Raw genomic sequence first — 23,760 nt, forward strand, 5'->3', positions numbered from 1 at the left:
GAGAAGGAAATGGCAACACACCCCCGTATTCTTGCCTGGGAAATCCCATGGACAGAAGAGCCTGGTGGGCTATGATCCATGGGATCACAAGAGTCAGATATGACTTAGTGAATAAACCACCGCTACATAGCATGTTGGCTCTTAGTTCCCTGACCATTGATTGAACCTGTGCCCTTTCTGCAGTGGAAGCATAGAGTCTTAACCACCAGACTGGCAGGGAAGTCCCTTTTCAGTTGTTATTGATGTCAAGCATTGTTTAGCTGATAGAGCCACAGCAGGGAACACAACAGACTTTAAATTTCTGCCTTCATGGAACTTATATACTGAAGATACTTCATTAGATGGCAAAGACACTTTGACTCCTGTAAACTTATGTGATAGATTAATTGTTAGAATTGCAATTCTCAATCTTCTGGGAAGGGGTAGGCAGTAGAGGGATGGTGGATGGTGGTGGCTACAGAATGTATAGAGGTGTTTGATAAAGACTTTAATAAGAGTATATAATAGTCCCTGTTGGATTCCCCGTGGCTCAGACTGTGAAGAATCTGACTGCAGTGCTGGAGACCCGGGTTTGATCCCTGGGTCAGGAAGATTCCCTGGAGAAGGGAATGGCAACCCACTCCAGTATTCTTGCCTGGAGAATCCCATGGACAGAGAAGCCTGGCGGGCTACAGTCCATGGAGTTGCAAAGAATCTGACATGACTGAGCGACTGACACTTTCACTCTCACTTATGATAGTCCTCTGATGTGTTGGGTAGAAAAATAGTTGAGAATCAATAGGATACTGCCTAGAATAAGGTATTTTTTACAGTCCAAGGAAGCTACATATAACAATTTTAGCAACTCAGCATACTTGGATTAGCACTGAGAAATAATTTGTATTTCAGAGAATATATTGAAACCTTTTGAGGTAATATTCATTTCTTACTTTATTTGCTCCTGCGACAAACAGTGATTGTATTCACACACAGTGAATAGAGGCATTGGTTCTCTGCGTGGTTTTCTTTCTTACAGTGTAGTGTTCTGTAGTTTTTCTTCCATAGTTGTTCTGCTGGTTCATGAGGATTATCTGATGGGCCTCTAACATATAATTGCTCTGAGCTTTTGTCTTTGACTTTAAACTGTATTTAGATAGCATAGATAAGAGAAGTTTTTTACTTTCTTAAGATTAAATAGTATTTGAAGGCAGTTCTCCAGGAACACTTGGTAATCCTGAATGTACATCTCCTAGCATTAGAGCTTTGAAACACCTGAAGCAGAAAGGGAAGGAGCTGAAAGGAGAAATAGGCACATCTGCATTTAGTGTGAGATGTCAGCGTTTGTGTCTGTGACTGATGGACAGTGAGCTATGAGTCAGCAAGGAGAGAAAGGACCTTAAGGATGTCCTCGGCCAACACCTTTGATTGATGTCTACAGAACACTCAGCCCAACAATGGGAATTCTTATTTTTTTCAAGTTTACATAAAATATGCAAGACTGACCATATTGTGGACCATAAAACACAACTTACAAAATTTCAAAGAAAAAACTCATACAAAATGTGTCCTCAAACAATAATAGATGAAAGAACATTACTCTTCCTGAAAAAAATGGATATGTTTTAAAAATATAATCAATTTTTTTTGCTTATTTTTTAATCATACAATTAACTAAAATATGTGTTTCTTGACATTACTTAAGAAAGAAATATATATGTAATTCAAAAGATAAATATTTGAGCCACACAATTAATGTTTGGATTACAAATTTAAAAACATTTTAAGAAACTCAGTTGTTAAAAGGAGAAACAGGGCTTCCTGGAAAATTAATATTGTCTCCAGAGTATGTTCCTTTTTTGCAGCAAAGGCGATGACTTTCTGTTTCTGTATTTTCAGGGATACAAGTAGCAGTGAAAGTGATGAGAGTTCTGACTATTCTGATGATGAGTTAATTGGCCCTCCTTTACCCCTTAAAATGGTGGAAGAACCAGTTAATCCTATGGAGGAAGGTGTTCTCGGTCCTTTACCTCCACCTCTTGCAGAAGATATGGAAGAAGATGATGATGATGATGGTGATTCAGAAGAGGAGGAAGTAAGTATTTCAGTGGTAATTTAAGAAATCGCTTATATGTGGAATCTTAAAAAAATGGTACAAATGAACTTATTTGAAAAACAGAAATAAAGTCACAGATGTAGAAGACAAACTTAGGGTTACCAAGGGGGAAAGGTAGGGGAGGGATAAATTGGGAGATTGGGATTAACATATACAAACTACTATATATAAAATTGATAACTAATAAGAACCTACTGTATAGCACAGGGAACTCTGCTTAGTACTCTGTAATGATTTATATACTCATCTTCCATCATAGCTCAGTCGGTAAAGAATCTGCCTGCAATGCAGGACACCTGGGTTCAATTCCTGGGCTGGTAAGATCCCCTGGAGAAGGAAATGGTAACCTACTCCAGTATTCTTCCCTGCAGAATCCCATGGACAGAGGAGCCTGGCGGGCTACAGTCCATGGGGTCGCAAGAGTCAGACATGACTTAGCAACTAAACCACCAATGATTTATATGGGAAAAGAATCTAAAAAAGAGTGGATGTGTGTATATGTATAACTAATTCACTTTGCTGTACAGTAGAAACAAACACACCATTTGTAAATCAACTACATTCCAATAAAAATTAATTAAAAAAAAGAGTTCACTGGAGTAGTGTCTTTTAGAGTAGTGTAGGGATCAATTCCTTGCTAGATAGTTATTCATGAATGAGAGGAAATGAAAAAAAAAAATCTGAGTTTACTACTAACAGTCCTTGTTGAAAGAACTCTAAAGGATGTATTTCAGGAATAAGTAAATAGAACTCAAAAATAATAAATGGACAACAGGAAGCAATGTGTTAAAACATTATTAAGCATTTTGTTAAGTTTATATAGCATTGAGTGTAAGTAATGTTGATGATGAATAAATTTGGGAAGATTTAAAAACAAAGTGGATTTGAAATTGCTGTGAGTGATAATGTGGAAGACAGGAGAGTAGAATCAGTTCATTCATTTTGAAGTCTTATTATTCCAGAACAGGCTAGAGATGTTAATTAATTTTAGATTAGCTTAAGTCAAGTTGCAAGTTACAATTTTAAGAGTAAGTTCCCAAAGAAAAGAAATAAATTGTGTAACCTCCAAAATAGTAAAAGGAACTTTGATGTACTTTGTATTTTTAATACCTAGAATTGGTCATTTTTTAAAAACACCTTTCTATTTGTGACACATTATTTTCAGTAATAGTTATGAGCTGGAACAAACAATAATAGTCAGAAGAGAAATTGACAGCCTTTGCAAATCTGTCAGTGACTTCATCAAAATGAGCATTCTTTGCTTATTTGTGTTTGGTACACAGTATATCAAAATTGTCATTATGTGTTTATTCATAGTTTATTAAAGCTTTTCATGCTCACATATGTAAAATTAGGAAAAGAGGACTGTAAAAATAAATTTGGCAGTTTCACTAGAAATCTTGTTTTACAATAAATTCCTGAGACTGCAGTGTTGACCACATCTTTTTTTAAAATATCAATTCTAGTGGCTTTTAAATATCTCTGTTCTTACATCTTTTTTTAAAATATCAATTCTAGTGGCTTTTAAATATCTCTGTTCTTAAAATATTTTCACTAATATCTCTTCTTCTAGAAAATCCATCCATTTTTTAACATATTTGGTAAAAACTTCTAATGTTTTCTTCTGCAAAAGTCAGAGAAAATGGCTACATTATGGCATATATTGTCATTAAATGATCCTTTGCTTTAAAATATTTTTGATGAAAACATTGAGGAGTTCAAACATTCCCTTTTTGAATCCTCTGCCAAACTAGTCTGCCGTCTTTTGTTTTTTTTCCTGGCATTAGAAGAATAATAGACTGGAAGATATCATTTTGTTTCTTTTACTTTATAATCACTATTTATTTTGAAAGTACTGTTTAAGTGCAAGAACATGTAGTACAGCAGGGATTGGAGATAAGAAACTACCCTTGAAGTAAGCTTGGGGGATTCTGAACCAGTAAAAATGTTATCTGAAAATGTGTGTAGCTGTATGTGGTACAGAGAGTATAACTGGGAGTTCACCAAACTAACTTCATGTAATGTAATGTCTATTAAAAGATAAGTGATAAAAATATGCTGATTTGAAGCTTACATGTATATTAGCGAAACTCAGCACTAGTCATAGCAACAAACAATTGCCAGCACCTGGTGATAATAAAAAGTGGTCTCATCCTTAGTTGAGTTTATTTTTGTTTTAAATTTTCTGCAGAAAGTGTACCCACTTACTGATCTGTACCACTAGCACTGAAATACTATTGCTATATCATTGAAATGCATTCAGGCATTTAAAAGAAAGATTGGAAAAAAGAAATAGGTGAAAATCTTGGTAAATCAAGGTCACAAAAGTAAGTTGTTAGGCATGAATACAAATACAGTTGTCCCTTAACAATGCAGGAATTAGGGGCACCAGCTTCCTGAGCAGTCACAAATCTGAGTATAATTGACAGTCAGCCCCCCATTTACATGATTCCACTATATCCAAGGTTCCACATGTTCAGGTTCAACCAATTGTGGATCATGTAGTACTATATATAGTATTTACTATTAAAAAAAATCCACCTATAAGTGGAACTGTGCAGTTCAAATTTGTGTTGTTCAAAGGTTAGCTGTATATCAGTATTCACAATAAATGGACTAAAACTTGCTACTTAAAAGACAAAAGTTTTCCAATTGGGTTAAAAAATTCAGGCATATTCTGCTCATGAATGATACACCTAAAATGTAATGACATAGAAAGATTGAAAAAAAAAGGAATGCTGCTGCTGCTAAGTCACTTCAGTCATGTCCGACTCTGTGCGACCCCGTGCGACCCCATAGACGGCAGCCCACCAGGCTCCTTTGTCTCTGGGATTCTCCAGGCAAGCATATTGGAGTGGGTTGCCATTTCCTTCTCCAGTGCATGAAAGTGAAAAGTGAAAGTGAAGTCGCTCAGTCGTTTCTGACTCTTCGCGACCCCATGGGCTGCAGCCTACCAGGCTCCTCCGTCCATGGGGTTTCCCAGGCAAGAGTACTGGAGTGGGGTGCCATTGCAGGAAAATACTAATTGAGAGATAACTGATTAGTACTATAAAATTTATATAAAGATAAAATGAGTGTCATTCAGTTCAGTTCAGTCGCTCAGTTGTGTCCAACTCTTTGTGACCCCATGGACTGCAGCACGCATGCTTCCTTGTCCATCACCAACACCCAGAGCTTGCTCGAACTCATGTTCATTGAGTTGGTGATGCCATCCAACCATCTTATCCTCTGTCATCACCTTCTCCTCCTGCCTTCAATCTTTCCCGGCATCAGGGTCTTTTCCAGTGAGTCAGTTCTTCCCATCAGGTGGCCAAAGTATTGGATTTCACCTTCAGCACCAGTCTTTCCAATGAATATTCAGGACTAATTTCCTTCAGGATTGACTAGTTGAATCTCCTTGCAGTCCAAGGGACTCTCAAGGGTCTTCTTCCAACACCACAGTTCAAAAGCATCATTTCTTTGGTGCTCAGCTTTCTTTATGGTCCAACTCTCACATCCATACATGACTACTGGAAAAACCATAGCTTTGACTAGATGGACCTTTGTTGGCAAAGTAATGTCTCTTCTTTTTAATATGCTGTCTAGGTTGGTCATAGCTTTTCTTCCAAGGAGCAAGCATCTTTTAATTTCATGGCTGCAGTCACCATCTACAGTTAATTTGGAACCCCCCAAAATAAAGTCTGTCATTGTTTCCACTGTTTCCCCATCTATTTGCCATGAAGTGATAGGACCAGATGCCATGATCTTAGTTTTCTGAATGTTGAGTTTAACGCCAACTTTTTCACTCTCCTCTTTCACTTTTATCAAGATGCTCTTTAGTTCTTCTCTGCTTTCTGCCATAAGGGTGGTGTCATCTGCATATCACTAATGGTAAAATAAACAACTTATTCTCTAGGGAAATTTGATAGTCCTTAACCTGTGTTCATTTTAACACAATATAATCAAAGCATAAATTGACAGAATTATAAGGAGAAATGGAGAAACCTACAGTGATAATGAAAAATTGTTTAGAAACAATTCAGAGATTGTTAAGATGGCAATTGGAGTATAGATTTTAACAATACAAATGCACAACTTTTATCTACTGAACATATATAGAACCCTCATTCAACATTTTCTTTTAAGCATACATGGATAATCAGAAAAACCAACAGCTACGCATCTAGACCACAATATGCTATAGACTTAAAAAGAAGTGTTTAATTATTTTGTGTAGTTCATAGAGTAGGTAATATTTGGGTTGAACTGTAATATGTGAGAATGAGTTTTGTTATGTTCGTTATGAATGTTTGTGTGCCCCCCAAATTCATACGTTAAAGCCCTAACCTTTTGTGTGACTGTGTTTGGAGATGAGCCTCTTCAGACATAATCAGAATTAAATTAGGGGAAACCCTCATAGAGGTGGGCCTGATCCAAATAGGATTAGCATCCTTATAAGAAAAGAGGCACCAGAGAGGTAGGTTTGCACGTAAGAACAAGAAGGTGGCTGTTTATAAGACAGGAAAAAAAATCTTCAACAGAAACAAAGTTTTCTGGCATGTTGGTTGTGGACTTCTAGCCTCCAGAACTGTGAGAAAATAACTTTCTGATCTTGAAGCCACCCAGTCTGTGGTGTTTTGTTATGGTGGCCTCAGGTGACTAATGCAGGTTTGTATGGCTGACAATGGGCTGAGGAAGAGAGAACAGAGAAGTCAGAAGGGTGTTTTGAGCTGGGCTGCCGTCTATGGGGCCGCACAGAGTCGGACACGACTGAAGCGACTTAGCAGCAGCAGCAGCAATGTTGCTATAGTGAGGACCTAAATGTGTGCAAGTACATGATATTGTGGGCTTCCCTGGTGGCACAGTTGGTAAAGAATTTGCCTGCCATTTCAGGAGACGTAAGAGACATGGGTTCAACCCCTGGGTCAGGAAGATTCCCTGGAGTAGGCACTGGCAACCTACTCCAGTGTTCTTGCCTAGAAAATCCCATGGACAGTGGAGCCCGGCAGGCTACAGTCCATGGGGTAACAAAGAGTTGGACATGATTGAGCACGCACAGGCACTTGATATTGTGGTGAAATCGTCATGTGATTTATGTGTAGCTGAGTTTTCTTACTAGAGGGAGATGGAAACATGAGGCTAATGAGATCAGATCCAGAGAAGAAATACAGCAGTCCCCTCTTATCCAGGGGGGATATGTTTCAAGACCCCAGCAGATGCCTGAAACTGTGGATGGTACTGAACCTTATATATGCTGTGTTTTTCCTATACATACATACCTATGATAAAGTTTAATTTATAAATTAGGTACAATGAGAGAATAACAACAGTAACTTAGAACATTTATATCAATATATTATAACAAAAGTTACTGGCATACTTTGGAGATAAATGCTGGTTGGGTTCCAGACCACCATAATGAAGCAAATGTTGAAATACATACAGCAGGTTACAAGAACTTTTTGGTTTCCCAGTGCATATAAAAATTATGTTTACACTATAGTCTGTTAAGTGTGCAGTGCAGCATTACATTTAAAAGAAAACAAGGTACATATGTTAATTTAAAAGTACATTATTGCTAAAACCCCTGACTACTGTCTGAGCCTTCAGTGAATTGTAATCTCTTTACTGGTGGAGGGTTTGAAATATTGTGAAATATACCAAAACATAACACAGACATGAATTGAGAAAAAGTATTGGAAAAATTGTGCCAATAGACTTGTTCCAAGCAGAGTTGACACAAAATCTTCAATTTGTAAAAACTCAGTAAAGGACATTAATACAAGGTATGCCTGTATGTGAATGTGGTCTTTACTTCTCTCTCAAAATATGTTACTGTGCAGATACAATGTCTTTTCCATCTTAACTAGCTATTTATCATGCACTATGGCTATAACTTACAATTTCAGGTGCGACAGCAAAACTAGCATGAGTTTCTTTTTGTTTCTTCACAGTTTCACAGATAGATTGGTTCTTACTATAGATCCTAGCAACCTCCGCATACTGTTTTTTTCCTTTCCTTATCAAGTTGAATACTTTTTAACTTTACACTCAAAGTGTTGTAGGAAGCGGGACCCCCTCTAGGGCCCCAGGAGTGGGTTCTTGTCTAACACTCAGAAAAGAATTGTCTGAGGAAGACATGTGCTGACAAAGCAAGAGACTTTATTGGAAAGGGCGCCCAGGCGGAGAGCAGCAGGGTGAGGGAACCCAGGAGAACTGCTCTGCCTGGTGGCTCCCAGTCTCGGGTTTTATGGTGATGGGATTGGTTTCCGGGTTGTCTTTAGCTAATCATTCTGACTTGTCCTTCCCGGTGGCATTTTCATTGCTCAGCCTAGACGGATGCCAGCAAGGATTCTGGGACGTGGTCAGAAACATGGTGTCTCCCTTTGACCTTTCCCAAACTCTTCTGGTTGGTGGTGGCTTATTAGTTCCGTGTTCTCTACTAGTACCTCCTGTCATAAAATATCTCACACAAATGGTTACTATGGTGCCTGGCCAGGGTGGGCAGTTTTAGTCAGTGTGCTTCTCCTAACAACACTCCCCTGAGAGACCTCATACTGAAGATACTTCTTGGGAATTGGGGCAGAGGTCTCTTTCTTCTGTAACTTCTTCTTGCTGTGCATGGGCATAGTCCTGCCTAGCAGAGCCGAAGTCTCACTCTACTTGATCTAAGCTGAGGTATTACATATCTGAAACCAGCTTCCACCCTTGTAGTAACATCAGTTTGATTTGGAACTGTTGGAGCCTGCTGGAGATAAACTTTGTACGGAGTTGGAGTATACATGGGTCAAATAGGAGGCCTTTAATAAGATAGTGATCGCTGGACCCAGGAATGGCAGGAGCCAAGAAGGGAAAGAAGAACTCCATACACCTGTTGAACTCAAATGCCCTACAAAGGAATGGTGTACTTGCTGGGCAGGAAGGAACAGGACAGCTTGAGATTCTGTCATGTTGCTCAGGAAGGCATACAATTTGAAACTCACAAATTGTTTCTGGAACTTCCCATTTAATAGTATTTTCATACCAAGGGGAACTGAAACTGAGGAAAACAAAAACCGAGGATAAAAGGGAATGCCTGTACTTTCTGAAGGATGTGGAATTTAAACGAGCTTTGTAGAGGGTAACGTTTTGATGGGTGAGGTGGGAGGAGCCCACCTCCAATCTAGGAGGAGTGAATGGTTGAAACAAAGGCACAGTGCACAAGATTAGATTTGGGAAGATGGGAAAGTCAACTTGTCTAGAATATAGTGTTAGTGAAGACTGGACCTTTGACTTGGAACTGATATGTGAGTAAACCCAAACTGCGGCTAGACAGAGAAGGGAAAACGTGCTCGGGTCTCAGAAGCCTATTTGAAAGCTTTTAGCTTCTCATGGCTATAGTTGAAGTGTACCAGGAGACTGAATAACAGCTTTCTGTTATTTTATAAGATTATGTGTTGGTTCTTTTTGGTAGTAAAACTTTTTATGGTGTGCCTTTCCTCTTGTAAACGTAGTAAACAGAAAATGCTGATTGAATAACATGTGGGTCACAGCAAGGCTGTTGGTGATTTGTGCCAGTAACAGATTCAGTTTTAAAATATGCACTAACTGACAATGGGGGCTTCCCTCGTAGCTAAGTCAGTAAAGAATCTGCCTGCAATGCAGAAGACCTGGGTTCGATTGCTGAGTCATAAAGATCCTCTGGAGAAGGAAATGGCAACCCACTGCAGTATTCTTGCCTGGGGAATTCCATGGACAGAGGAGCCTGGTTGCAAGAGTCAGACACAACTTAGTGACTAAACCTCTACCAGTTGATAATGGAATACTTGTTAGCATTGTGAATGGATTAAGTCTGAAGCTTTAGATTGGAGATAAAATAAAAGTGGGAGGTTCCTTGTTTCCATTTCTCCTATTTTTCTTTCCAATATATATCACAACCAACAGTTTAAAGACTAAGGCAGAGATGGTAGGTGAAGCCGATAGCTTGGATATTTGGAAACATTGTGAATGTGGCTTTGCAGTGGCCTTCCTAGATTCAGGTAAATTATATTGGTCTTGAATGGAGGCCTTCGGTTTTCAGACTTGATAAGTGGCAACCTCAGTCTCTTTTTTAAGTTCTGAATGAGAACAAAGTTTTATACTGTATTATATTTGATAAGTGGGTTATTGGCAGCCTTCTAGATCAAGCAATAGTAGAATTAGGAGTCATAGGCAAAGGAAATCTGATCACTGTCTCGATTATGAATGTTATTGTGGGATCTAGACAGACAAATTAGCATGATTCATTGTAGGTAATTTACATAGCAGTGTTGGGCTGATGTTTTAGTGTTGATTTCAGATGTTTCTGGCCTTTTAAAGAATTTTGTTTTTGTGGTTGGTTGGACTTAGAGTCTAGTAATTCTTTGCTTGTTGATTCAGAAACTGAATTTAGTTCCTTCAGGAAATCAGTTTGGGGTAATGCTAAACAAAATTATAGGAGAATGTTTTATACAGCAGAGTGCTAGCTATATTTTTTACAATTTGAAATATATCAGAATTGTCCTGTCTGCTTACTAAGGCTGTTAACCATTCTGTAGGTGCCCTTACTTCCTCTTCTTTTTTTCTCTTATACCAGGTTCATCACCATCAAGCTTTTGTATCTTTTGTTTTACCCTTTTGTCTCTCTATTTGCTCTTGGCTCTTAACTTGCAAACATGCCGTTTCCCCTCCAACCTTCTTTCCAGTTTCCTCCTTTGCCACCTTTACTGTGTCACTCCACAGTTTCTCCCTGTCTTTGCTCTCAGTTTCTGTCCTTACCGGTTCACAGAGATGACAAAATCCAAGTATCCAGAGACCCTTTCTCAGGTCTCATTCTGTATCTACCTCTGCATTATTGGACAATGTTGACTTCTTCCTTGAAACTCCTCTCTTGCTATTTCTCTGTTGGTTTGCTGCCTATCTCTGACTATTTTTTCAACAGATATTTGTTGGGCACACATCTTATGAGTCACATACTTTCTAGATGTTGGGGATACAGCAGAAAATAATGCAGACAAATCCCTGCTCTGATGGTACTTAACATTTCTGCTAGGGCCTCTTTTACTACTTAATATTTCCTTATGTTTCTCCAGTCATAAGCATGAGAGTACGTCCTTATCTCCCTTAACGTTTCATATGCAGCCTGGGGGGAGTTTCTTACATCTTCTTATACTCATGACTCCTATTAACTCAGAGTAACTGGAAGCATTACCTCACTTCATTTGAACTTTGGATCCAGTTTTCTAATCACTCATGACACATGTCAATATTTAATCTCCAAGAGTGTCATAAATTCAAAATCTAAGATCACTCTCAGGCTTTTGTTTTCTCCCACTTAAAGTTTTTCTGTAGTTACTTGTCTTTTGCCTTTGATTTTCAGTCCCTTCACTGCTGCAGGATTAAACTGGTAATACAAGTCATATTGCAAGTAATAGTACTCATTCCCTAGATGAGGAAAAATAAACTACCACAGCAAGCAGATGTGACTCCTGGGAATTCCTGAATGCAACTTGATTTTTTGTTGTTCAGAAACTTTCAAAGCACTGTGGCTTTTTAGAGAGACATTCTATTGTATTTGTTAGGAAAGTAACCAGATTTATACACTTGAATGGCTAAATAGTTCATCAAGTGTTATTGAAATTAAGGATAAATATTTTTAATAACTCAATGATTCTTAATCTGAATGTAAGAATCATCTTTGGTACAATTAAAAAAATATGTCTTCATAGGTTCTTTAATTCAGAGGTCAGGTCAGTAGGACTAGGGTGAACCGGCCCCAGCTCCTGCAATCTGTGTTATAACAAAAGTTGTCATAGTACCCCAGTGTTCATTGCAACACTGTTTATGATAGCTAGGACATGGAAGCAACCTAGATGTCCATCGGCAGATGAGTGAATAAGAAAGCTGTGTTACATATACACAACGGAATATTACTCAGCTATTAAAAAGAATGCATTTGAATCAGTTCTAATGAGGTAGATGAAACTGGAGCCTATTATATAGAGTGAAATAAGTCAGAAAGAAAAACACCAATACAGTATATTAATGCATATACATGGAATTTAGAAAGATGGTATTGATGACCCTACATGTGAGACAGCAAAAGAGACACAGATATAAAGAACAGACTTGTGGACTCTCTGGGAGAAGGCAAGGGTGGGATGATTTGAGAGAATAGCATCGAAACGTGTATATTACCATATGTGAAATAGATTGCCAGTCCAGGTTCGATGCATGAGACAGGGCGCTCAGGGCTGGTGCACTGGGATGACCCTGAGGGATGGGACCAGGTAGATACTCTAGAAATTGAGCCAGTAGCTCTGTCTGATAGTTACTGAGACTATTATTACTAAATATCAGGAGGCTTAAAGATGTTTATTTTTTTTTTAAACTTAGTACTATCACTTCTGGGATTCTAGCCTCAGGAAATTTGGAAAAAGCCTTATGCACAAAGATGTTTATCATAGCACTGCATTTTGTAGTGATTTTCAGAATGTGTTCCATGGAACACTATTGAAGGGTCGTTTTGATGGGGTTGGGCCCTTCCCCTATATCCAACAGGGCTAGCTCTTTTTTATGTTAGGCTTGCTCAGAGCTTTCTCTTGGCAGAAAGTTTCCATATCTAAAAAACTTGAAAATAACTGAAATATTGGGATAATTATAAATAATGTAAATAAATACCTGATAATGGGGGAAGGACCAGCAAATTGTTATGTAGTCATATGAAAGTATTATGTAGTCATTAAACATGTTAAGAGTTTTCAGTAGCGCTAAGGAGAGGACATAAAACTATATGGACATTATGATTTTAAAATTTTAAATATTACATGTGTATGGTACAAAGTCCCCCCATTGCTTCCTTCTATATAACAGGAGTGAGAATAATGTTTATTTCTGCCCTATATTTTTCTGTTCTTTTCCAGTTCCCACATTGATCATAAACTGTGCCTGTCATTAGAAACAAATGATGGGATTACAAAAAGCAGTCCTTTATTATAAGGCAATTGTGATCTTACTTAAAAAGTTTAGGTCAGGGACTTCCCTGGTGGTCAAGTGGCTACGACTCCAGCTTCCCAAAGCAGGTGGCCCAGGTTTGATCCCTGGTATGGGCACTGGATCGCACATGCCACAACTAAGAGTCCATATGCTGCAACTAAGACCTAGTGCAGCTCCCTCCTGCCCCACCACTCCCGTAAAAAGAAAAATCTAGAACAGATATAGAAAAAACCCAAAGAGAGCAGTACTGGATATAAAATGTCTTAAGTATTAGTGAATAAACTTGTTTTGTTCCAAAGAAGATTTAATGAGATGATATGCTATAAGAAAGCATACATTAGGAAGAATGAATGATAAAAGGGAAACCAAGATACATAAATAAGATTAATATAAAAAACAGGAAACAAGGTTCTCAATATTTGCTAAGGATAAGCCACAACCTAGTCACCATTGTTGATTCCTTTCTTTCCTTCTTACTCTACATCCAATCTCTTAATTCTTTAACTAGTCTTACTAGCTCTGTCTCCAAAGTATATACCAGATCTCTCCATTTCTGTCTCCATTACTACCACCTTAGTCTAATCTTACATCACTTCAATGTGAGTAGCTATGTTACATCATCTCTCAGTTTCCACTGTTGACTGGACCTCTATGATTGTAGTCCAGTCAATAAAATACAGATACAGGGAGGCAATATAGAGTAGTGATTAGAGAAATGGACTTTGAAGCCAGATGGAGCTCTTTCACTTTCAAGCTGTGTGACTTTGGGAATTACTTAACTTCTCTAACCTCTCTGTCTTTCTTTCCTCCTCTGTAAAACAGGGCTAATAAAACACCTAACTCAGTGGTCTGGATGGTTGAATAAGTGAACAAATATACATATATATAGAACCCTTAGAATGGTGCCTGGTATTTATCATTACGATCCTCTCTTTTAATATATAACAAAAATGGAATTTAAAATAGTTAACATGATTCCTAAGAAAATATTTAAAAATGAAACTAAAAGTAAACTTTAATATTGTATTAAATGATTCATTCATGCTTTGCACCACCAGTCAGTGTTATACATAATTAACGAGCACTAGAGGTGTTCCCTTTAAAGTTAAGAATAAAAGATGATAACTGTCACATTATTATATTATTCCAGACATTTTTGCTAAACAAACTGAAATAATCAAGACTATATATTAGAAAAAAGTGAGAATATTATTGTATTTGATATTAAGCTACCTAAAACAAAAAGGGACTAATCAAAGCAGAATTAATAGTATCTAAGTTTAAAGGGTTGAAACTGAAAAACCCATTTTACAACAGGAACAGCAGCAACAAACTATAACAACATTCAGATGAGAGAAGCATCTGAATATAAATAACACTATAAGGTTTTTCAATACAAAGAATAAGAACCACTAAACAATCAGTAAATACTAAATTTTTTTTCCCCACAAAGGTTAATTTGTCCTATTTATTTAATTTTTATAATTGACTTATGGCTGTGCTGGATCTTTGATGCTGCTCAGGGTTTTCTCTAGTTATGGCAAGTGGAGGCTATTCTGTAGTTGCAGTGCTCGGGCTCGTCATTATAGTGACTTCTCTTGTTGAGGAGCACGGGCTCTAGGGCCTTAGAGCTCAGTAGTTGTGGAACACGGACCTAGTTGCTATGTGGCATGTGGGATCTTCCTGGACCAGGGATCGAACTTGCGTCCCCTGCATTGACAGGCAGATTCTTTTTTTTTTTTTTAATAAATTTATTTATTTTAGTTGGGGGCTAATTACTTTACAATATTGTAGTGGTTTTTGCCATACATTGACATGAATCAGCCATGGGTTTACATGTGTTCCCCATCCTGAACCCCCCTCCCACCTCCCTCCCCATCCCATCTCTCTGGGTCATCCCATTGCCCCAGCCCTGAGCATTTGTCTCATGCATCGAACCTGGAATGGTGTTCTGTTTCACATATGATAATATACATGTTTCAGTGCCATTCTCTCAGAACGTCCCACCCTCACCTTCTCCCTCAGAGTCCATAAGACTGTTCTATGCATCTGTGTCTCTTATTCTGTCTCGCATATAAGGTTATCGTTACCATCTTTCAAATTCCATATATATGTATTAGTATACTGTATTGGTGTTTTTCTTTCTGGCTTACTTCACTCTGTATAATGGGCTCCAGTTTCATCCATCTCAATAGAACCGATTCAAATGTATTCTTTTTAATGGCTGAGTAATATTCCATTGTGTATATGTACCACAGCTTCCTTATCCATTCGTCTGCTGATGGACATCTAGGTTGCTTCCATGTCCTGGCTATTGTAAACAGTGCTGCGATGAACATTGGGGTACACGCGTCTCTTTCAATTCTGGTTTCCTCGGTGTGTATGCCCAGCAGTGGGATTGCTGGGTCATGTGGCAGTTCTGTTCCCAGTTTTTTAAGGACTCTCCACGCTGTTCTCCATAGTGGCTGTACTAGTTTGGATTCCCACCAACAGTGTAAGAGGATTCCCTTTTCTCCACACCCTCTCCAGCATTTATTGCTTGTAGACTTTTGGATAGCAGCCATTCTGACTGGTGTGAAATGGTACCTCATTGTGGTTTTGATTTGCATTTCTCTAATAGTGAGTGATGTTGAGCATCTTTTCATGTGTTTGTTAGCCATCTGTATGTCTTCTTTGGAGAAATGTCTGTTTAGTTCTTTGGCCCATTTTTTGATTGGGTCGTTTATTTTTCTGGAATTCAGCTGCAGGAGTTGCTTGTATATTTTTGAGATTAATTGTTTGTCTGTTGCTTCGTTTGCTATTATTTTCTCCCATTCTGAAGGCTGTCTTTTCACCTTGCTTGTAGTTTCCTTTGTTGTGCAAAAGCTTTTAATTTTAATTAGGTCCCATTTGTTTATTTTTGCTTTTATTTCCAATATTCTGGGAGGTGGGTCATGGAGGATCCTGCTGTGATTTATGTCGGAGAGTGTTTTGGACAGGCAGATTCTTAACCACTAGGCCGCCAGGGAAGCCCTAGATTTCTTTTTAACTTTACAAAAGCATTCCGAGTAAGAGATCTTAACAAACAAAGTATATTTTAAGTGCTTTTGTTATTGAATTCTCAAGCCCGTGTGCCCGACACACAGTGAGGCCCATCAATACTAAACACTAGAGTTTGGAACAGAGAAAAGTTTATTACAGATTCGTACAAGGACATTGGTGGCTCATGCCCTAAGAACCCCGAAGTAGCTGAAAGCTTTTGACAAGTCTCTTTAAAAGCAAAAAGTGAGGGAGGGGCGTGGTTAGTTGTTGCAGACTTCTCGGTGTCAGATCCTTTGTTCTTGAGGTCCAGTCATGGTCAGGTCACGATGTTCCTGTAAACCTCTTATCAGATGAATTTTATTCTCTGTCCTGACAAGAAAGGGCAAAGTCCCAAGTCACAACTTTCACCATCCAAGGTCCTACTTCTGGCTAAGAGGAGGCAAATCTAAGTTGGCAGCTCCTTCAGGGCCAGGTTCCTATAACCTCCCCAGCCGTCATCCCTGAGGGAGCCAGGCACCCACCACGCCTGGCCCTCAGTCTCCTCAGGCCACCCAAATAGGGAGACCAGGTCTTACAGACTGTGACCCAGCAGACAGCCACGGCTGTTAGATTGCAGAGACAGGGAGAGGTTCACCCGCTGCCTCAAGGCCTGGGCCATGGCTAGTGGAGAGCTTTAGTGAGGGCTCTGGAGTCCTCAGGACGTAGTCCCCAGTCTGTTCCCTGGGCTGTCCAGCTCATCCGCTGGCCCAAGGCTGGGTGAGCTGGAGGGCCTGCCGGAGGAGGCCTGAATCTGCCTCTTACCTCACTCTCCACCTGATGACCACCAGACCACTAACCCTTGACTGCATTACTTCCCCAGTTTTCCCTCATTGACAGTTACCAGTGGGCAGGGCCCACTGCGGTGCTGCCTAATAGCTGACCTGGACAACTAAGGATCGCTCGTTGACAGTTGGTTGCTTATAGGCGGGGCCTACTGAGACACCGACCAATGGCTGAGCAAGACCTGTTGCCTAGTAGCAGGATGCAGAATAATGAAGCCCAGCAATGGCTTGCTCCAGTATTCTTGCCTGGAGAATCCCAGGGACAGAGGAGCCTGGTGGGCTGCCATCTATGGGGTCGTACAGAGTCGGACACGACTGAAGAGACTTAGCATGCATGCATGCATTGGAGAAGGAAATGGCAACCCACTCGAGTATTCTTGCCTGGAGAATCCCAGGGACAGAGGAGCTTGGTGGGCTGCCATCTATGGGGTCACACAGAGTTGGACACAACTGACGCGACTTAGCAGCAGCAGCAGCAGCAATGGCTGCCTGCTGAGGGCTGTGCTCATCCTGCTCTGTTACACTTTGACTTTAGAAGAATGTGCTTTTTATTAAAAAAAAAAAAAAGATTTATTTTTTGTGTTATTTATGGCTGCATTGGGTCTTCGTTGCTGTACGCGAGCCTTCTCCAGTTGCAGTGAGCAGGGGCTGTTCTCTAGTTGCAGTACACAGGCTTGCAGTGGTTTTCTCTTATTGCTGAATACGGGGTCTAGGCACCGGGGCTCAGTAGTGGCAGCTCACGGGCTCTAGAGCACAGGCTCCATAGTTATGGCACACGGGCTTAGTTGTACTGCGGTGTGTGGGATTTCCCCGGCCCAGGGATCAAACCTTTGTCTCCTGCATTGGCAGGCAGATTCTTTACCACTGAGCCACCAGTGAAGCCCAGAATGCTCTTCTTTAGTGAAACAAGCTATAACTGTAAGCAAAGTAAGCAATTTTCCCTTAATTGAACTGATGATTATCATTTTTTTTAAAAGTATTTTTACTTCCTCTCTGTTCTCTTTTATTTTCACAACTGACATATGTTTCATTCCTCATTTAGCACTGGCTCTATCAGTAATTCAGTAATTGAAGGTTTTATTTTTTAAAGGAAGGACTTGTCTAATGTCTCATTAGAACAGGCTAATGTAGAGAAGGCCTGATTTGTAAATGTGTTAGACCTCACCAATTCCTATTTGCCCATTAATTCTCTCTTACAAAGGAGTCAGCTAGTTTTGAGGGGACACTGATCAAAACTTTAATGCTTCCTTCCCATTCCTCCTGTTTCTGCTTGTTAAAATTCTCTCTAGCCTTTGGAGACCATTTCAAATGTGATTTCCTTTAAGCAGCCTCTCTAGACGCCAGCTCATGTGCTACTTCCCAGTCCTGTTTTCAGCCTTTTGTAGCAAACTATTTTTCTTGTGAAATCATTACTTTATTCTTATGTTAACTACTGTGCCTCGCCTTTGCAATCCTATGTGATGACTTCAGGTGCAGGGATTTGTATTATATAAATAGTATCATAGTTTTTAAAAACCTTTGAAACCTCTAGTATAGTGCCTTTAGTATAGTACAGAGAGTAAATGTTTGTCAATTGGAATTGAATGTATTTGGTTTTTATAATTGAAAATGTCATTTTATGACATTTGAGAGTATTTTCTATTTTTGACATATCAATCTCTAGTTTTTACGTGGAAAATGGAAATAGGGATAGAGGACTGAACAGAAGAAATGTGAGCACGGAAATGCAAATAGACACCTGTTCTTTTTTTTTTTTTTTACTGAATTCATCCAATTTGTTTGGTAAGAACAAATTTCTGACGTTGGATCTGTGAAAGGGGAAAACAGTTAAGATAAGCCTTCGTGAGGCAAAGCATGGACTCCCCTGCCAGCGTGTGTATCTGTCTTAGTCGCTCAGTCATGTCCGACTCTATGCGACCCTATGGACTGTAGCCCTCCAGGCTCCTCTGTCCATGAAATTCTCCAGGCAAGAATATTGGAGTGGGTTGCCATTTCCTCCTCCAGACACCTGTTCTTGTAAGAGCCATTATATATGCCTTGTCCTAAGCTTAAAATTTGGTTCCATGATCGTTTAATAATTGTAAGAACTGCCCCACAGTTGAATGAAGTTAATTAGTTAATTTAATTGTATAAACTGTAATAGTCTATACAATTATGAACCTACCTTTTAAATGAGGTGAAAAAAAGTTATAATTTTCTCTTCTTAAAGCAGTCCCACAAAACTTATAATGTGATTGTTTTGATTGAGGTGTAATTATATATAGTGATTTGCACAGATCTTAAGGTTTTAGTTTGGACAGTTTTGAGAATTCTATATATATCAGTTGCAGTCACTATCCTAAACAATATATAGGACATTCCTGTCACCCTAATAGTTCTTTGTGCTCTCTTCTAGGCACAGACTTTTAAAAAATGAATTATTGATAGCACTAGAATTGAAAGGAAAATTACCAGAGAACATGTTGATGGTTTTACATTAAGCATACTATCTGATTGTGATTAATTATTTTAATATGCATCTTACTTCAGTTGCTGGTTAGTAAGTACTTTAGTGTTACCATTGAAATCACTGGATTGGAAATGTTAATGTTGTATATCATAATTTCTTTTGATGACAAGCTTGCTTTTCACTTATTTTTCCTTTGATCCATTTTACTTATCAACAGTGGTAAGAAAATTGTCCTTTCAAATAGAATGCAAGTGAAAATGGTATCACACCATTATAGAACTTTGTCAAACTATACCAACTTTTAAATAATTAGAAGTACATAGTGAGTATTTGAAGGCATGATATCTTGCTTTGAACTGAATAGTGAATAAAAATTCAAGGGAGTCAGGAAAGAGGTGAAAAATGATTTTTAAACCATATCTATTACATGTGCACAATTCTGATTTTTATTTTAAAGGTGACGAGGGTTGTAACATAATCAAATGGAAACTTTGGGATTATTGAGGATTTTCATTATCCCTGCTATCCTGTTTCCCATTACTACAGAAAATTGAAAGTTACATTTTTATGACTGTAACTAAAGGCTAGATGTAACAGTGACTTTTTAGATGTGAGCACCTGTTTTCCATGAACTTTCTCTGACTCCCTGGTTGGCACGTTCTGTGGTGAAGAGTCCAAGTTGGGGCCACCACTATGCTTCCCTGACTTCTGGTCTGAGGCTTCTCATCCTTTGGCCTTAGTCATTGCCAACCACCTGTATCAGTCAGTCTCTTTCCCTCATGCATAAGGAAAGGTTGAAGAATTGAAAGTGGAAAAGAAAACTCTCTTTTAATTCTCTGGAATTGATTACTATGAGAAATGAAATGATTGATGTAAACATTTAACATATGGATTGACACATACTAAGTAGTCAAAATTGCTGGCTTTTATCATTATTTTCATCATCATTACCAGTGTTTGACTAATGACCAGTTTTAATGTAATTGCAGCTGACTGGAAAGAAAAATTTTTAAAAAACAATATGAGAAAACTTAATAATTTTAACTTCAGAGGAAAATTAGTGTTCTTTAAAACAGAAAGCATTTTAATTACACCTGCAAGATTCTGTCAGCAGAGGATGCTAGAAGCTCTATTCCAAAACTTGCATGTGTTCATTACTATTTCCAGACTAATGTGGGAAGGTCTTCATTCTTTAAGATGGGCACTAGAGGGCAATCAAAGCGTTTTGGCTTTTGGCATGAGTCCCTTTTTTTCAACTCTCCTGCCTAGAGTGGCAGGAAAAAAAAGAATCTTATGAACAGTGCCTTCTAAAAATTGGAACAGGTGAGGTTTAGATTGAAATCAATTACTTTTTTTTGAAGAATAATGTAGAAGAATTCTTTATTCTTTTGTGTTTTGTGACAGTAATATATTTAAAACTTGTTTGTTTTATATCTTTAAGCCTTTAAAATCAGCAACAGATTCCTATATAGAATAAGGCTTAGTGGCAGGAATTTTAAGGTTAACCTCTTTATAATTTAAGTCTGTAAGGTCAAATAAGAAGGATTATTTCTCTGTTCACCGGAGTAATCCAGACTTTAAAAAGCACATTTCAGATCTTGTCACTTTCCTGCTTTCTTAGTTACTTTCCTGTCAGTAAGCTTTGCAGTTTCTTCCTATCACATGGTTAGGAAATCCTAGTTCTTGCCTCCTAAGGCCCTGCATGACTTGGCCTCTGCAAGTCTCTCTGACTTGATCTCCTTCCATTCTGTCTTACTCACTTTTCTCTACCCACATTGACTTTTCTGTTTTTCTTTGAACAGCTATGCTTATCCATAACCTCATGTTGTTGTTTAGTCGCTAAATTGTGTCTAACTCTTTTGCAACCCCATGGACTGTGGCCTGCCAAGCTCCTCTGTTCATATTTCCCAGGCAAGAATACTGGAGTGGGTTGCCATTTCCTTCTCCAGGGGACCTTCCCGACCCAGGTATAGAACCCGAGTTTCCTGCTTGGTAGACAGATTCTTTACTACTGAGCCACTAGGGAAGCCATATTCCCTCATAGATATTTTCTATTTTGTCTTTCCTTGAAATAACATTAAGAACTTCACGTGACTCCCTCATTTCATTTGGATTTTTTGTTCAAGTATTACCTCTCTGACTACCTTATATAAGTTCTCTACCTCCATTCCACTACCTTATGGTTCTCCATTATCTGACATTTTTGTTTATTGGTTCATTGTCTTTCTCCTCACAATAATTTAAGTTCCCTGAGGGCAGTAACATTGTCTCTTTTACCCCAGGGGTTTGAGCTGTATGTGGAACCTAATAGATACTTACAGAATATTTGTTGAGTGAATGGCCATCTTTGACTCTGGTTATAGTTACTCTCTTACCCCTAGACATTTCATGGAATCAAAGCCAACTTATGATCTAGTCACAGTTAACCTTTAGAAACTCAGGAGCAATATTCTACTCACACATTTCCAGGCTAGTCCTACCACAGTTCCCTTGTCAAAGCTCTGCAGACCTTTTTAAGCTCCCATTTCTAGGTTGGCTTTTGTATCCTCTCAGGTGGCTACCAGGAATGGTCCCTAGTATGGGTCCTTTCTGCCTCTAATCAGGGGTTTTTATTTTATGCACCTGCAATGTGAATGACTGTGCTAGTATGGACTGTTTATTTTCAGTAATTAGTGTATGATGGGGAAGATGCAAACAATACAAAGCATAATTAAGAGCAATAAGGAAGGCAGAGTACTTTTTAACTGACTGACTGTAGTCTCCTCAGTTACAAGTTGTTTTAACATATAAGTATTCAGCATTAAATTCTGGTAAACTTAGATCAATATAATGAGTATGTAGTGAATTACAAATCTTGCAGATGTAAAATTTCTTTAAGTCCGAGGAAGCGGTGTTAAGGATGTCCCTCATTGAAACCCATTGTCAAATGAAGATCTAGTTAAATTAGACCAGGTCTTAATTGAAAAAGAGAAAATTGACAAGGATAATAAATTATTTGAATATCATGGGATTAGGACCCTTGGAGAAAATTCATGAAGGTTTTGAAATTTTTTTTGCAAAAGCAGCCCTCTTAATAATGTTGCCAAAGTTGATCCTATATAGTCTATGGTGCCATTTTATGCTAACTAAATTTTAGTTGGAAAAATTACTCCCTACTGCTCATAAAATAATGCCTGATTCATTTTTGTTGTTTGTAAGATTCAGTGTATTCTAAGATTTGATCAAGTTATGACAAATTTTGTTAAAGATTAAATAAACTATCTAAAAATTTAAATTTCATTTTAAGACATTTTAATCAAACCTTTTAATGCCCCTCTTTTATGAACATTTATATATCCCTTTCAATTGACTACTTCTCTTGTAATCATGAAAAAAAGTTATGTTCTTCCTTGTTTCCTTTGTTATTTATTATAGCTATATACTTATCTTCTGAATTCACAGAACCCCTGTTCATTTCTCCAAATACTCTGTTGGACATCTCCTTCCTCAAAATGATTTTTTCCCCTTTACCCAAGGATTTTTTCTATTATCAGTACTTTATGTGAAATAATGAAATCTTTTTTTATTCCTCCCCTGACTATCTCTTACCCTATCTCTTATAATGCTGCGACTTTTTCACACTTTATATTTTTGATCTTAGGTTCAGTGGGTTGCATGTTTATACTTTATAGTTCTATTAATACTACTGTAATTGATCCTTCCAAAGTCCTTCACTTGTTATTTATCTATGTGTAATCTTCTCCTTTTTTATCTTTTGCCTTCATTTTTCTTTTTTCCAATTCCTCCTGTGTTCCTGCATATGACTTACCTTTTGACTCTGTTTCACATGTTTCATTTTACTTTAAGAAAAAAATTGTTTTCAATGAAAAAATTGTTTTCAATGTAATTCCTCCCCCCCCATTTTAAACTCTCAGTGTATTACTTTAAAGTATTTGAGTTATAGTACTTTTTTTTAAAATGCATCTCACTTTGTTTTCTTCTGTCTTTCCTACTAGAAAGTATTCTTAAGAACAGGGGTTATGTAATTATATTTTGCACTTCTATGGATGTTAAAGAAGCTGTAAAAACAGACATCAGTTTTTCAGATTAGTGGGTATTTGAAAATATTTGAACATATTTGAAAATAAAACACCTCTATTGATCTTTCACTCCTCCTTTTCACATGGGTAAAAGTGGAATATTTGCATATGTCAATTTTGAAAAAGATTTCTTAGTACTTTTAAAGAATTTTTACAAAACCATTAATATTTACTGAAATTGATTTGTCTTTTAGTAGAATCAGGTACTTGCTTGTTACCAAGATTATAAAGTTTGTGTTTGAATACATTTTATATTTTTAAATGCCAAATTGATAGAATAGCATGAAGGTACATATTAAAAAAGCACCAACAGAACTTACTTAAAAG

The 23,760-nt window shown here is 38.1% G+C and overlaps 1 protein-coding gene and 1 long non-coding RNA gene across 12 annotated transcripts in view; one reads left to right on the plus strand and one right to left on the minus strand.

Annotated features, from left to right (window-relative positions):
* WDR70 (WD repeat domain 70) overlaps positions 1-23,760 on the plus strand; it is a 320,625-nt gene that overhangs the window by 17,632 nt on the left and 279,233 nt on the right. For all 11 annotated transcript variants that reach the window (XR_014062734.1, XR_014062733.1, XR_014062731.1 and 8 more), the window contains one exon: positions 1,876-2,071. Coding sequence is in view for 7 of the 11 variants with exons in the window: in XM_081522027.1 (XP_081378153.1) it covers positions 1,876-2,071 (196 nt within the window). In the remaining 4 variants the exon portion in view is untranslated. The remainder of the gene's footprint in view (positions 1-1,875; positions 2,072-23,760) is intronic.
* Positions 16,217-17,021, minus strand: LOC145518193 (uncharacterized). The gene is made up of 2 exons (XR_014062735.1): positions 16,886-17,021; positions 16,217-16,453 (listed from the first exon to the last, which is right to left on the minus strand). It is a non-coding gene; the product is annotated as an uncharacterized LOC145518193 (long non-coding RNA).

The sequence above is a fragment of the Giraffa tippelskirchi genome, chromosome 8, assembly GCF_054371585.1.
Source record: "Giraffa tippelskirchi isolate mGirTip1 chromosome 8, T2T-mGirTip1v1.2.pri, whole genome shotgun sequence".
Lineage (NCBI taxonomy): Eukaryota > Metazoa > Chordata > Mammalia > Artiodactyla > Giraffidae > Giraffa > Giraffa tippelskirchi.